Raw genomic sequence first — 16,958 nt, 5'->3', positions numbered from 1 at the left:
GTGGCTGCGGCGGCGATGACGCTTTTTGCTTACATAACGATAACGAACAAAATAGATTTTTTCAATGGCATCATGATTATGGATAATACTTAAGAGACATATTTTTAAAGGGGAGAAAAAAAGCGCCTATTAAAATTTATTGGATGACATTTTACAACGATTAAAATTTCGAAAAATGTGAAAAATATTTCTTCCGGTGAAATCAACGAATTTCGAACCACTGGCAGTTTAAATTCGAAAAAATAAATGCCAAAGCCATGTTCTCTCATGCCAATAAAGGAAGGAGGTTACGCTATTCCACACTTTATTCTTCTTATTATTCTTCTAATGTAACTACTGTAACGTAATGTTATTAAGTGCATTGACCTATGCCTTTACAGATGCAAATAAATTTCTATCAAAAAGAAAAAATGCATATATATATGAATAATTAAATGAATACATAAAAAAATATATAATTAATAAATAAATAAGTAAATATATCTGAAGCAAACTGATATCCAAATGAGTTTTTCCTTAGCATCTTCATGCCTATACATGCAACTCCGTTTTTACACGGTAAATACATTCCTTAGAAAACTATGCAAAAAATCGTGTAAACGCTGTGTTCAATGCTATGTTCAACTATAATGAGACAAAGAAAGCAGTAATGATTAAAATTTGGGTATTCCCCGTAATAGGCCAAGTCATTAGCAAAGGCATAATTATAGGTAAAAAACATTTTTTTTTTTTTGCGATTCGTGCTAGAACAAAAAATTCGTGTAAAAAGTTGTATTTGTTATTACTGTTATTTCAAAACCGGGTAAAAAAAGATAGTGTAAAAAAAGGATTGAGAGTACAAAGGAGATATCTAAAAACACAAAAGTTGGTGAAACTAATTTCTGGTACTTGATAGTACTTATAACACACAAAAACTCCCTACAGGCAACGTGCACGATGAAGTTGAGCGTGGCGAAAATTGATCTTTTTCTGCAAATAATCGCCAATCGCACAAAAATCAATATTTTCAATATCCTCTACCTGCTTCACTGGCATGTAGATTAAATGAATTTTTATTGTTTGTTTTAATTAAAATTTCAAGCCACCGCTTGCCGCAAAACCGCTTAAATTCTTGCTGGCATTATCCCCTGACCGCCATAATAAAAATTTCGGCCGAAAAATTGGCAAAAGCTGTGGAAGTTTTCGCATGCGGGTTTGTATTGAAAGTGGCACAAATCGACCAAAGGATACGCCTACAGTACAGTGTAAAGTAAGCTTGACTCAATTTTCGAAAACGAGAAAATGGATCGTTCACCCACTACTCGCAAACTATTATAATTTGTATTCACATTTGCTATTTTAGTATAAAGATGAGGCCGTCCAAGGCCGAATATAATTTTCTAAATTATTTTTGATTATAATTTATTTGCCTATCTACGAAGTGAGCGTCTGAATGGGGAACATGTGAATTGGAAAAAATTGCAGTGCTACAGGATCGGTTTCGCGTATATATATTTTTGTAGGGGACCAAATACCGATAGCCTTGCACAAAGCTTTGTAAAAACACCAGCATTGTTTTGCTAAATAGTTAGCATAAGGCTGTGGTTGAATTCAAAAGCATGGTCCCTTAAAATGAGAAAATTTAAAACATTTCTGTAAACACCACCTGAGTGTATATGAAAGCATATTTCGAGCAAGCTAAAGAAATCCAAACTTTCCGGTTCAGAACTATTTTTAACAATTTTGTACAATTTGATATATCAGCATTAGACCCCAATGAATAACTAACTCAACTGTGAGACTTTAACGCGCTCAAATTATTTTTAAAAGTTGCATTCTTAGCAGAACGACACGAACATTAATGAAGAGTAACACCAACATTTGTGCCGGCACTTGAAATGTTTCTACGAAATTTGAAGCGGACATCTCCATTTTGGCGAGCAGGAGGATGTTTATCGTAGACATTATAAGCACGGACAGACAAATGAACGAACTTGCTGAAATCGATTCAGAGGTTGACAATGAACGAGAATAGGAATACTTTTAAGGATGTGAAGAGAGATTTGAATTTAATTAGCAATGACACCTTTTGTATACGCTAGCAGAGCTCTGTCAAATATTTAGCATTAAAATGTAGTTGGATTTGGAAGTGCTCCCTGTCCAGATTAGGACACATTAAGTATGAATCTATATGAAAATACCTTTCAAGTAAGCTGAACGGGTTCAAATTCTACTAATAGGAAAGATTTTTAAGAATTTTTTAAATTTAATAACTATATCTTATTGCCAAATGTTTAAAAAAGCCCTGTTAGAGTATTTACAAGGGTCTGTTAAAGGAGTTAGTAGGTCTCTTCAAACCCTTAGTACTTTTATGGGGCCTTCGTGGTGTTACAAACGAATACGTCTCTGAGAAAATGGAATACATCTCTCTCATCTTTCAGTGATGTATAAAATAAAAAAAGATTAGTTTAATGGGCAGACGGACAAGACTGGGTATGACCTCAAAAGCGTGCAGTATCAAACAAACTTCGTGCATATACACATGAGGGTCCAATTAGTTGTTCTGGTCCGCATACGTTTCCGACAGGTTGCTTTGCATAAGCGTTATTTATTAAACTATCAAACAAAAATGGACTATATTAAAGTATTTTTATTGCATTTGAAAGGGATAAAAATCAATATTAATGAAAATATTTATCTCCTCTTATTCATAATCCAGCTCCGAAAAAAAAAAAAAAAAAAACGGAAAACTTTCATGTTAAGACTGTCTCTTAAGTCAGGAAATTCTCCTAATTGTTGTTGTTTTGGTATATTTTCGTTTCTCTCTTTTCCTTTCCTTGTTTTTTTCTTTTTTGTGGAGGGGGCTGCCCCCAAGAGGTTGCACACTAATGGAGGCCGAGTGTTTTAAAATGAAATGAAACGAAATGAATCTGACCTCATAACCCAAACTTTTATAATCAAGCAATACTCGTTTTACAATTACATACCAGCAAACACTTCATATAACAAAGTGAACAACTACAAAAAAAGCAACAAAAATATTCAACTTTTTTCTTCCTTTTTTTTTCTCTCTGCCATCATACGGAAGAGAGAGAGGGCTGCGAGGGAGGAATTTTTTTTTTTTTTTTTTTTTTTTTGAATTTGTAAAACATGATGTTTTCGGTGTTCACACAAAAAACAAAATGTTCATAATATTTAAACCTGATACAAGTACAACTACTGCAAGAAGAAAAAAAAAAAAAAAAAACAATCATGATGATAATGATTGTAATGCATGTTGTAATGCATGATTTTTCTCAACATTCGCTTTTCTTTTTTCTTCCACGGTTCCCTCAAGTATTTATACGTATTTGGATGACTCCTCTTATTTCATTAAAGGAATTCTCTGCTCACATTATCTGACCTTTGCTAAATATTGAACATGTTGTTTAGTTGTTATCTAGTATTGTTATTGTTGCTATTGCTATGTTGTTTGTTTATTTGTTTGTTATGCTGACGAAAAACAAAACAAAAATTTGCAGTCAAGTTATTTGTTTGTGCAATTTTTCTTCTTGTCTTAATCATAACTATGTCGATATATTGTTGTATGATGTAATTACAGCACTAAACAACAGTTGTTTGTTCGTTATGGTATCTACTTGAGAAAATCTTCTATGAAAGCAATCATTCACTCATTTAACAAGTGGGCGGTAGATAATAGATTTTTAGCGCTTATTAAGGAAGTGCTAAGACAACATATCATTCAGTTTAAGACTAAAAAACTGTACAGTAAGTGTTAGTTTAAGTGAACGCTTGTATAGAGATAATAATGCACCCAAAGCAAAAGACGCAACCAACCAAAATGAATGTTATCGGGTCGTAAAATTATCAAAAGCTTAGATAGCTTAAAAATAATTCCATACACTATACTTATTTATTTAGTTTATTTCATTTTATTTTATTTTTTTTTTTCTTTCTTTAACAAGCACTAAAACGTCAGAGTAGCTTGTCAGCACTTGCAGTCACCGCACAGCTATACTAAGAAGTAGTGAATGATATGAAATTTTACTAAAACCACAAAAAGTTTGCGATGGCGTTTTTGAAACCGAGTAACACACTCACGAGAAGGCAGAAAAATAAGTAGTACGTACTCTTGATAAAAGTAAGTTTTTTCCCTTGTTAGATCAGCTTTTCTTAACCAGTAAAAAATGCGCCTGACATTCACGTAATGTTTTGCGAATTTATCTTAAATGAATTCGTTAGAAGCTAACCCAAACGGAACGAGAAAAGCGATCATTTCAACACTTTTTTTGCCTACCTCCGAAGGATTTCGTCAAGTCGCTTGCAGCGCCAAATTCTGAATCGATCTAATTATGTCGTTCCGTCTGTGCAGATGTGGATGTTTCACACCATCCTCTTCGCAACAGTTGCAATATCGGCTATAAACTTGCCTGAAACATTGGAAATCATGCTCGCCAGATTGGTATTGACAATAATCCAAATCGATCAAACACCATGCCCACAACAAAGCGTACACTGAGTGCATCTTTGTTTCTCGAAACAAAAGCTTGTGGATTATTGCTCATTACTCCTATATATAAGAAGTGAGAAGGTTGAATTTTCTAAATTCATCTTGTGACCATGCCTTCACAAAGTAGTAAGTGATAAAATTTTTATACTCTTTACTTTTTTCACGTTTTGTACTCCTTACTCATTAGCTTAACAAGATAAAATGTTGACAATTATTCTGCACATTTTACACATAAAGATACGTTATCCTTAATTAGAAAAAAATGTACACGCCTACTCATTACTAGGAAATATTACAATTTAATTGATTCAGTTTTTCATGTTTCTCTTCACTCATTATTCTGATGTCAGAGGGAAACGAACATCGTACATTGTACACTTTTTCTTATCCCAAAAATAGTAATAGACGATCAGGGCCTTGTAAATATTAAGGGTGTGAAGATAAATTCGAATTTAACTAGTAAAGACACCTACCACTTCTGTTAACATACCTCTGTTAACGACTTAACAGAGCTCATGTTAAATAATTACAATTGAGATATAGTTGGTTTGAAAGCCTAATCCGTGCATATTAAAAAAAAGAAAATATTTTTGTGGGCATTTCATGAATCAATATAAAACTACCTTTCAAGCAAACTAAACAAATTCAAATTCTGCTTATGGAAACTATTTTAACGGTATTTGAAATTTGGTATGTTAGCGAAAACTGCATATGGAAAAAAACACGAATTTGACTCTGGTGCGGCCAAACTAGAAAATGTCGCCTATATTCACCTATATCACGTGAATCTATATAAAAATACCTATCGATTAAGCAAAAAAAATTCACACTTTGCTTTCAGGAACTATTTTTGCCAATTTTTTGAAATTTGCTATGTTACCATAACATAGCTATGAGAGAACACCCAAATTTGACACTCTGGTGCGGCCAAACTAGAAAATGTCGCCTATATTCACCTACATCACGTGAATCTCTATGAAAATACCTATCGATTAAGCAAAAAAAATTCACACTTTGCTTTCAGGAACTATTTTTGCCGATTTTTTGAAATTTGCTATGTTACCATAACATAGCTATGAGAGAACACCCAAATTTGACACTCTGGTGCGGCCAAACTAGAAAATGTCGCCTATATTCACCTACATCACGTGAATCTCTATGAAAATACCTATCGAGTAGGCAAAAAAGATTCACACTTTGCTTTCAGGAACTGTTTTTGCCAATTTTTTGAAATTTGCTATGTTACCATAACATAGCTATGAGAGAACACCCAAATTTGACACTCTCGTGCGGCCAAACTAGAAAATGTCGCCTATATTCACAAAAATTTTGTACTGTAGTACAATGATTTCTAGTAGAAAATACACTATACTGTAGTACAATGATTTTCAGTACAAAATACACTATACCGTAGTGCAAAAATTTTCAGTACGAAATACACCATACTGTAGTACAATGATTTCTAGTACAAAATACACTATACTGTCGTACAATGATTTCTAGTACAAAATACCCTATACAGTAGTACAAAAACTTCGTACTGTAGTACAATGATTTTCAGTACAAAATACACTATACTGTAGTACAATGATTTTCAGTACAAAATACACTATACAGTAGTACAAAAATTTTGTACTGTAGTACAATGATTTCTAGTACAAAATACATTATACTATACCACATTTTACCATTTTTCGCTAACATATCAAATTTCAAAAGTTCAAAACAGTTCCCGAAAGAAAAGTTTGAATTTTTTTGCTCATTGGACATGCGTTTTTATATAGATTCACGTGATATAGGTGAATATAGGCGACATTTTTTAGTTTGGCCGCACCAGAGTGTCAAATTTGAGTGTTCTCCCATAGCTATGTTATGGTAACATACCAAATTTCAAAAAATCGGTAAAAACAGTTCCTGAAAGCAAAGTGTGAATCTTTTTTGCTTAATCGATAGGTATTTTCATATAGATTCACGTGGTATAGGTGAATATAGGCGACATTTTCTAGTTTGGCCGCACTAGAGTGTCAAATTTGGGTGTTTTTTCATATGCAGTTTTCGCTAACATACTGAATTTCAAATACCGTTAAAAATAGTTTCCATAAGCAGAATTTGAATTTTTTTAGTTTGTTTGAAAGGTAGTTTTATATGGATTCATGAAATGTCCACAAAAATATTTTCTTTTTTTTAATATGGACGGATTAGGCTTTCAATCCAACTATATCTCAATTGCAATTATTTAACATGAGCTCCGTTAATTCGTTAACAGAGGTATGTTAATAGAAATGGTAGGTGTCTTTACTAGTTAAATTCGAATTTATCTTCACACCCTTGTAAATATTGTACAGTAGTAAATTCATCTAAAACTTCCTAACGCTGACCTGATAACAGTAACTTGTAACAACAAGTTAATCTTACCTAATCGCACTGTAGTAAGGTGATAAAATGAATGGTTAGCGATAAACAAGATATGGCCGGTTGCGTAGGCGGTTGAGAGTGCCCTTTGACCGGTTTAGGTGATTATTAAATTCTTTTGCAAATATATTGACGATATCTTCATTTCAGCTAATGGAAGAATATTTAACACAGGTACTACATAGTTGGACAGGCGGACAGATGGACACGCAAACACACGGACATGCTTAGCTGTCTTTTGAATTTGTAACTGGCCAAGCTTATGAGATTTTCGATGCTTGTTTCTGCGCTTCATAAAGGTATCTAAAAATATTAAATTATGATACGCTATAATCTTGGATAGGCGTAGTCAATTTTTCCCGTTCTTGTACAAGTACTACAACAGCATCTGCAGAATATATGTTCCAATTTTTGCAAATTTATCTGCTGCAGTTTATGTTTGCAGTAATGAGCAAAAGCCGCGGAAAGCAAAGCTGTTCTCAGTTTTCGTCGTATAGAGTTACCAGCTTTTTTAGGCGTTTCTTTTGTTTTCTTGCAAATTTGTAGGCGGTATCTTCATTTTTGCGAGCGGTAAAATATTTACCACAAATACTATACAGTTGAGCAGACGGACAGGCGGACAGGCAGACATGCTTAAATCGATTAGGAACTTGATGTTGATCAAGAATATATTTAGTTTGTGGGGGGCTCTGAAACTTCGTTCTGTGTGTTGCAGACATTTTGACAAAATGAATACACCTCGCTTCCTTGGATATAATAATACAGAAGAGACTCTATAGAGCACTTAATCTATAGGACATATTAACAAACAATATTTGAAAATTTTCAAATATCTTCGTTAACGGTAGCTGCCGTCCGAGACACTGCAACTTTAGTCGCGCGCAAGCTTATTCTTCTCCTTTCTTCGGATTGTGCAGTTTGCAGGCAGTCCGTTTCTAATCTTAACTTGAAGCAGAAATTATTCTCACAAGTTGAGAAGAGAGAAATAGAATCCGGATGCTGTCACGCGAACCTATTTGACCCTCTGCAAGCAGTACATAGTGCTGAAGAGTCTTTCTTCTCTCCTCCAAGCCATATATAAAAACATCTTTCTCTGTCAAATGAGTAAATAGAAATAATTCTTCTTCTTCTAATCCCTAATCTTCTTTTTCAACCAAAATATTAAAGCAAAATTTACTATTAATCCGCCTGAGTAACCGAGTAGGCAGGAGTCTCGACTAGCAACTCAATGATCGTGGGTTCAAATCTCAAGTGCAGTAGAGTTTTTAATAAAGCCGAAAGCCTTAGATGCTAGTGCTTTAAGACTTTAGTCTTAGAATTTAATCTTTGGCTAAATTTATAATAATAATAATAATAATAACATTTGCTATTATTGCAGAGAATGGTTACTTCCTTTAACAAGTTTTAAGGCTAGACTTTTACAAGCTAAAGCGTTTTGGTCCTATTTTAGAATAAAGCAGCTCTTATAACCAATGTCATTTAATATATCAAGCAATCAGATTTGGAGCAGAGAGACGATTATCACAATTATTATCATAATAACAAGCCTCATCTAAAGGATATATTGGATTTTGAGTTTCATTATTGCGTTATGGTTCGTCTTCTACGATAGCAAATATACAATACGGCAATTTACTGAACCTTTTCGTATTAGAAAATCACAAAAAAACTTTCTTTCGGAAGTTTAAACATCTCAAATAGTTTAGTCCAGAGCAACAGCACCGGAAATAATTTGAATCAACTGACGACTAATAACAGCTTATCTGGTACGATTGAATGTCGGTGTCACCTGCGCAATCGCATCAGTTTTCTTGGATGGGTTGCCCACGACAGACATAGGGGAAGATTACTCGGAACAAGCACCCTCTTACGTAATATAAAGGATGAGCGAAGGCAAGGAGAACTCCAAATAATTGCTAATAATTTCGGAATCCAATAGATCCGAAAGCCCTAACTTTTCTGATGTGTCATCAGTTGGAGAAACCATAAATGGGCAAAGAAGTGCACCAATAAGAGACCACAGATTTAAAGCGATTATAAACAAAGTTTCCTTCGGTACTATCTTAACCGGATTGCAGTAAATCATGAGCAATACGGCAAGCGACCGCCCTCATTAGTTACCATTAAAAAATTTTTGTCATAGTCGTGCAAAAACGCAACAAGATGGAGACTTGTCGCCCATACAAAAAAATCTTGTTTGTTTGTTTTTGTTTGTAATAAGTCGTTATTTTTAGAAGCGACCTAATGATGGTGCAAATCATGCAAATTGAACAGGAAAAGTAAACCTTCTCCCGTGTGATACTGTTTTCGTATATCTCGATCCTGAAGAAAACTGAAGTGTTTTCGCCTTAATAAAAAAAACTTGTGAAGCTACTATTTTGAAAACATTTTTAGAATTGTTCAAAGTGCGCGCACACCGCTGCATTGGAATGTGTCGAAAATTAGGATAGTGTTAAATATCACTTCACACGCACACTGCAACGCCAGCGATTGCCAACAAAGAGAACATGCCTATGCAAGGCGCTTCTATTCATCAACTGTCTCTCGAGATTGCAAAAATTAAAAAAAAAAAAAAAAAAAAAAAAAAAAAAAAAGAGGAAAAGAAGCCGGAAAAATAGAACGATTCGTCCGTTCGCCCTTAAATACCATCTAACCTCAAAGCTATTATTGGTGCGAGTGGGCTCTGAGCAGCAATTCAAACATTTTATAGTTCTCAGCATAATTAATAACTATGTATGTAACTATCACTAATTTTATACAGTGTATAATTAATTTGTGTTAACTATTTCATACTTTTTTTTCAATATTTTATGACAAAAGGGACTTTGTTGTCTATAATTGTACTTTAATTTTAATTAATCTTAATTAATTAACCGATTGAATTATCTTAATTATTTGATAATTGATTATTGATTAAAAATCATAAACTCGAAGCTAAAACGCTTATTTAATCTTTGAATCTATTTCCACGTGTGAATTACATATATCGATGGCGATTTGAAAGTCAGCTTAGATACCTCCGAAAATCTATCTTAAAAGATAGCAAGTTCGACTGATTGCAAGACTTCCAGATTAATTCTCTAAAAAGAAGAAGCAAGCTGATTTACCTATTATTTTCCTTCAATTTTTTCCATTTTCTTCCTAACGTAACATTCGTTAACACAAAAATGTCACTTTCAAACTACATGTATATTTGCGAAATTGAGGACAAGCGGACCTGTCCAACTTAACCGAACTCAGACTGTAGCCTTATTTCTTGAAAGAACCTCTCCGATTGTGGATATCGTGTAATTTCCTGCCTTAAATAATGAATATCTCTAAGATTTTCTTTGAGAAGCTTAAAAACAACATCTCTCTCACGAAACAATCATACACACTAATGTTGTGTTTCAATTATTGATGTAACGTGTGTTCAAAATGATCAAAAATGTGCTCTGACCCAAACCATTTTCAACCATTGCACTAAATTATATTGAAATGGTTCAAGATAGACCGACGGACGGACAAGCTTAGATCGATTCAGAAAATTATTCCGTGGATCTATCTCAAGTCCTTCTGGCTATTGCATACATCCGCGAAAATCGGACATACTCGTGTACCACAAGTGATGCAAGATATAAAAAGCTCAATAAAGAATTCATCATTAACATCGCTTTGCACCAAGAATGTGATATGTGAAGTTTTATCTGTCAATTTAAGAGGAATTGATGATCCTCGATTGGCTCAGTTAGCCAAATTGGTCAACTTTTCTTATGTTTAACTTTTATTTAAATTAATGGATTTTCACAAGATGCCTTTTAAAACGGATATTAGCTTAAATACAGCAGTTACTACTCACAAAAACGTTACTTTTATTATATTCCTTAACCAGCTAACTATATAGAACACATATACAACCTAATACATATAAGAACACAAACAAACGGTCATCAAAATATTCTCAAACATAAACATTAAGAGCAAATTAAACAAACAAAACAATATGAGGCTAAGTATTAGAAGGAGGAAGCTAAAGACAAAGAGAACGAGAATTGATGAAGACGTATTTAAAACGGTGAAAAGAAGACAAGTGCTAACGCAAGCTCCAAAAGAACATACGGCCATAATGATGACGATAGAGAAGTAGAAAAAGTCAGAAATAAAAGCAACTATTTTATTAACTTGAAAAAGTACGTTAACGTACGTTCGTATTGTGTTAATATTTATTAAGAACGTAAAAGGAAAGAAAATAAACGAGAAGAGAGATATGAGAAAATATATACAAAAGGAGAGAGAGTGCGTGTAAAAGATAGATAAAAAGAGAGAGAATGAGAGAGTTGAAAATATATGAGAGAAAATAAAGAGGGGAAGGAAAAAGTAAATATAATTTTTGAAAATATTCTGCGGTACACATGCAATTTTTGCAGAATACGTTACGCACACTTTTTGAAAACCTACATACACACGAATTAATGTTCACTACAAGTAGTAATAGGGTGTAAAGTCCGTTAGGTTATCAAACCCTCTTTGTTGTTGTTTTTTTTATTTTCCTTGTCTACACACATAAGCCATACGCACGCATTCATGCATCAGTAGCTGCATATGTATTGTATTTATAGTTAGCTAGTAGTAATTTAAGAATCATGCTTACCTTTAATTAAAAAGAAGTTTTATTCCGTAAATTGAGCAGCAACAGCAGTTTTTTTTTTTTTTCTTCTTTTTTAATATATTTTACCAGGTATTCATTAAATATTTTTAATTATTTAATATGAATTAAATATCGTTTATACATACATAGGCACACACATTTTTCTTTAGGTTTTTTCTTTACTTAACTCCCTTATTTTATCTAATATTGTTTGCATGAATCAGAACATTTTTGCTTATGATTTGGTCGGTTCATTAATATATTAACAACAATGACTTCTGAAGATCTGTGAAAATGTGAAAAGAAAACTTTTTTTACTTTTTCACAGTACACTATAACGTATCGTCTTCTTTCACATACATAAGTGCATATATATGTATATATATATATTTAAAATAAAAAAAAAACCAAAGGAATCAAAAAACAAAGTCTCACAAATTTCTTAAAAAGAAAATAATGTTATCTCTGTTATCTCGATAATAAGATGGTGGTATAGAGCAGATAGTAAGGATGGTGGTGGATTATTAATTACTCTGCTATTAAGGCAAGCGCTAGTGATTTCCCATAAAAGTGAACCCTAAAAATCTTTTTCTTTAAATATATTATCTCTATATAAATAAAATTCTTTTTATAAGTTTAACAAACACTTCTTTCAGGTTTTTATTTTTTATATTTTGCTGCTTATTTTGTACACAGATTCGCTCACAACCGCATTAAAAAAAAAAGAAAAAAGCGCTTACACACAACTTAACGTAGTTAACACGCGTTTTACTTTATTGGTTAGAGTTGGCTCTCAAAGCCATCAACAAATTTTACTTGATATCTTCTTTTATTTATTTTTTGCTCCTTCTTTTCTACTACTACTTTATACTTCTTCTTTCTTTTTGCAGTTTTATGCTGGCTTTGGCAAGAAAATCTTCGTTATCACATTACTGCAAATTTTTCATTCTTTTAAGTTTTGCAGACGACTTTTACAATTTTTTTTCTTCGCTTCTTTAAATAAATATGTTGCTGTAGTGTTTAACTTTTTTTTTCAGGTTTTATCTACTTTCTGCATAATTCTCTTGCGTTTTCTTTTCACAGCACAGTTGGTTTCTATTTAAAAAAAAAAAAAACAAACAAAAACAAACAAACAAACAAAATATTGTTTCTTTTAAGTCTTTCTTCAAAAATTCCGCAAAAAAAAAATTTATAAACGCGCTACAACCGACACGACTTTCACGATCTCATTTTAAAAAGAGAAAAAGTACTGAAAAATAAAATGCAAAATGTTTAGATTTATATTCATGTAAGCAATTGGTGATTCTCTCTCTATTTCTTTCTCTCGCTTTTGACACAGGAGTAAAATAACGTTTTACAATAACAAAATGCCAGGGGATCCCATTACTGCCAAGCAGTCAAAGAAATTCCTCTCAGAGGAACAGAGAAAAAAATGTTGAAAATGCTTAGGTTTGTATTCACATCTCTCTCTTTACTTTATCTCTCTCTTTCAGATAGGAATAATTAAAGATATCTCCGAGAGTAAAACGAAATTTTACAATAACAATGCCAGCAATACCACGATGCTGCCATAACAACAACTGAATCAAACAAGCGACAGTGTAACCAATAGTGAGAACGCAATTCAATTCAATTTCTGCTTATGATTACCGTAAGAGAGAAAAAGTAAATATTACAAATAATAATATGGGAATAGCGGAAGATGACCGTTGAAATATCGTAATAAAGAATAAAAATTAACTTATTAATAAATATTTCATTAACTAAAATATGCATTGTATGCAAACAATTCCTCAGGTTATTTTATTCTTAATTGAACAAGCGGATATTATTATAAAATACGTTTGGCGGTAAACATTATCTTACATGTATTTCCCATTTTTACGCACATTGGTGCATTTGCGTTTAGAAACTTTTGAAGAAGAGTGAAATAGACATTCCGGACAAGAGGCGTTTAAGCGAGAGATGTGCAGTATATCAAGTAGTAAGTTGCTAAGGAGAACAACAAGCTCAAAGTAACTACAAGTAACATACTTGAATATAAACTGTAGAGTATCCCATATTCACCGCGAAAAAACTATAATAAACTAATATAACTCTCTATTTTGGTGTTTTGCTAAGCAAAAAAAACTTGCCCATTAATCTTTGCTAAGTTCTTTTTTTTTATAGTCCAATAAGTGTATTAATAACGGTACTTAATGTTATTCATTTCTGGAATTTTGGTTTTTTTTCTTTTCTGTTTTCTTTTTTTTTTCTATTTTTATTATACTTGTGCTCTTGAAAATGTTGCTGGCATAATGCTTATATCCTTTTAAAAAGAATATAATGAGTTTTTTAATAGACTGGCTTTTATGCACCCTTCAAAATAATGAACGTATGCTGAGATGGTTATTTACTTCTTTGCATTAGCTAGAAATATTATTAGCAATTTACACATCCCTATGACTGCAAAGATATGTACTTTTTGTTCAGATAGCATATTTTGGCATGAAGGAAACGTCTATTGTAATTATTCTACAGATACAAATTTCTAATGAAAAGCCAACAATTTTCAAACTTTTCTGGGCGTTTTCGTTTTTAATCACAATTTTATTAATCGGATGCTCCATGCCTTGCTAACTTCCTTTTTTTAGTAGTAAAATTTCAGCACAGAGTAGTTGAATGGATTACAACATCTATGAAAGGAGTGAAGCTTTACCGAGAAAAAAACATATATATTTCATATATATATATATATATTATGGTAGTAACGAATTAGATCATATCCTGACACATCTCAGCGAATTTTCAGTTGTTGATTTGCTGAATAAGAGAAGAAAAAGAAGAAAGTTATATCCATTTTTGCTGTAATCATTAGGTCAACCAACCATTCAGCCTACAATTACACTGCGATTTGCGCCTAACTAGCAAGGCTCGTTTTAAAAGTTCAATTTTGATGTTTCACTTATAAGTTTGCAAAGGTGAAAACCGCTGATTCGAAAAACACTTCGAAGAATAGCTTACCGCGACAAATGGCTTTCAAAACTCCTTATATATTATTTAGTGATGCTGCATGTCCGTGATTCGTTCTAATGAGCCGATATTATTGTTTTTGTTTTAATTTGTTTTCCTACTTTAATTCTTGATCTTTTATTATGAGTTTGTAAATGCACAGATATCTATACAAATAAAGGATTTTATTTTTAGAGCAAAAGTATATCCATTTATATGCCTATGAGGGTATACGTAAATAATTGCAAAATAAATAAACGACACTTAAGAAGAATTATGCTCAACTAGAAAGGGGGAATTTATGGTATTTTTAAACATGCTCTATGTGATCTTCGTAATATCTGATGATTCATACGCTGCGTATTAATCTTATGGAATTTAAAATATTTAACTTAAAATATTTCGCCTGCACTTAATTCAGGGCACGGATGACTCCAAACCCACTCATACCAATTTATGCAATCTTGTGATTTTTCGTCGTATAATTTAGAAGGTTGACAACCATTCGATACAGCTTTCAGGTCATTGCACGACCAATACTTCGTAGGATCCCAGTAATTGCGAAATCTCATGCCATTATTACGCTCTGAACAAACCGGTTTGCCATCTGATTCAGGATTGCAATCCTCGGCGGCAAGAGTGCAAACGAAGGCAGAGAAGAAAATCGCCAAGTATATAACTGAAATAATATAATTTAATTACATTTCTTTTCTTTATATATATTTATTTTTTATTTTTAATATTTAACATACTACTTTTTTTACTCATAGTTAAGTTTCTAAGTCAAAATAGTGCTTAAACAAAGATTAGAATTGAAATGATTAAACCATTTCTCCGTTCATCATTTTATATATGATCACAAAAAAAAACGAAAAGGTAATAAAATATGTACACTTTTATAACATCTTCGCTATCAGAATTTTTATCTTATTTTTTATTGATAATTGGTTAACACAACTTTTCCATTTCCTTAATGAGACCAACATGTATGTTACACTTTAAGCTCAAGTTCAATGCGAAAGCCTACCTCATATAATAAAATCGAGAATGTGAAGAAAATATTAATTTCATTAATTAGAGGCCTGAGGAAGTACATGCCTTTTTGATCGGCAGTAATAGCAAAAATTTGAATCACTTACTTGGCTCGATCGATCATCATTAATATAAGACATTATTAAAATTGAAAAATTTGTGAAAGACTGAACTATATTATCATCTATTGTGAGAATACGTTCACCGTGAAAGCTATATTAAGACGAAAGAAAAAGCTATGTTCTTGTCATGGTAAAGCAGACAATATATTGCAATGGATTACAGTTCAATAAATTATAGCTATCCAAGAAGGAAAGAGAGATAGACAGAAAGATTAACGTTCAGAGACAATGAATTGATCTCCGCAGCAATAGTAAGAGAATTTTAAGAAGTCAAACGGATCGGAATCAGTTGTGGATGATATGAATTGAATTTCTGGTGAAAGAATTTCGAAAAATTAATAAAGTACAAACAGATAAGAATGTTATAGTCGGGCAACGTGGACTATTACATGCCTTACATCAATTCCCCTAATACAGTTAGCAGCTCGTTTTGGTAATAATACTTCAAGAAGTACAAATTATTTTTACCATAAATGTCACGAAGGCTCGCATACTTAAACGTTGGATTTTCTCTCCAAAACAAATAGACCGATGTGATCCAAATTCACTACCGTTAAGTTTTTGCTGAAACACAACTATGAATTAAAATGGACCAATTCGTACCATTTTCAATAGTGTTCGTCCTTGGGCCAAAGTACATCTGTGTACCAAATTTCATCAATATAATTTAAAAATTGCAAACTGCATCTTGAACACAAGAATACATGAATAGACATCAGACGGATAGACGTAGAGACAAGCTGAGATCGATTTATAAAATGGTTCTGAATCGATCGATATAATAAAAGGCGGGTCTATCTTAAGCAAATCTATCATAATTCTCAACATAAGAACGAACCACAAAGTACCACATCACGATAGTAAGAGAAGACAAAGTCTTATAACTTTTAGATCACAATAATATGGATTCTTTAACGAACGTCATAATTCAAAATCGAAAATGGACGTAATTCGCCTGCAGGGTTTAGAAAACATAAACAATTTTCAAAATAATACATAATAATATACGAAATGTTTTAATCGGCAGCGCTCAACATATGACTGCATTTCTCAACGGATTATTCTTATTCTTCAAATGTACGCAAATCATTCAAGATTATATGTGAAAAATTTCATTCAGAAAATCTATAGTTGATGGAGCTCCTCAAACATTTTTTCAAATGTCGGAAATGAGGTGATGAATAATGCGCACAAACATCGATTTTCGGTACAAGAAAAAGGACAACAATTAAGAATTGAATTGAAAGAAAAATTTAAATTAAAACAAGTTAAATTATTGTTTTCC

At 32.4% G+C, this 16,958-nt stretch overlaps 2 protein-coding genes and 1 pseudogene across 2 annotated transcripts in view; all 3 read right to left on the bottom strand.

Moving 5' to 3' along the window:
* LOC119632301 (1-phosphatidylinositol 3-phosphate 5-kinase-like) overlaps positions 1 to 12,784 on the bottom strand; it is a 288,939-nt gene extending 276,155 nt beyond the window's left edge. The window contains exon 1 of the mRNA XM_038025138.1: positions 11,532 to 12,784. The gene's annotated coding sequence lies outside the window, so the exon portion shown is untranslated. The remainder of the gene's footprint in view (positions 1 to 11,531) is intronic.
* Positions 8,214 to 9,098, bottom strand: LOC119645158 (annotated as a pseudogene).
* Positions 12,785 to 14,685: 1,901 nt separating the features above from the next.
* Positions 14,686 to 15,345, bottom strand: LOC119632277. Its single transcript, XM_038025102.1, has 2 exons — positions 15,272 to 15,345; positions 14,686 to 15,198 (listed from the first exon to the last, which is right to left on the bottom strand). Exons 1-2 carry the CDS (start codon positions 15,285 to 15,287, stop codon positions 14,912 to 14,914), a joined length of 303 nt encoding a protein of 100 aa, XP_037881030.1. The 5' UTR covers positions 15,288 to 15,345; the 3' UTR covers positions 14,686 to 14,911.
* Between the last annotated feature and the right edge of the window lie 1,613 nt (positions 15,346 to 16,958).

This window comes from Glossina fuscipes, unplaced genomic scaffold (assembly GCF_014805625.2).
Source record: "Glossina fuscipes isolate IAEA_lab_2018 unplaced genomic scaffold, Yale_Gfus_2 1, whole genome shotgun sequence".
NCBI lineage: Eukaryota > Metazoa > Arthropoda > Insecta > Diptera > Glossinidae > Glossina > Glossina fuscipes.
The sequence above is the reverse complement of the archived record's forward strand: the minus strand, read 5'-3'. Positions and strand labels throughout refer to the sequence as shown.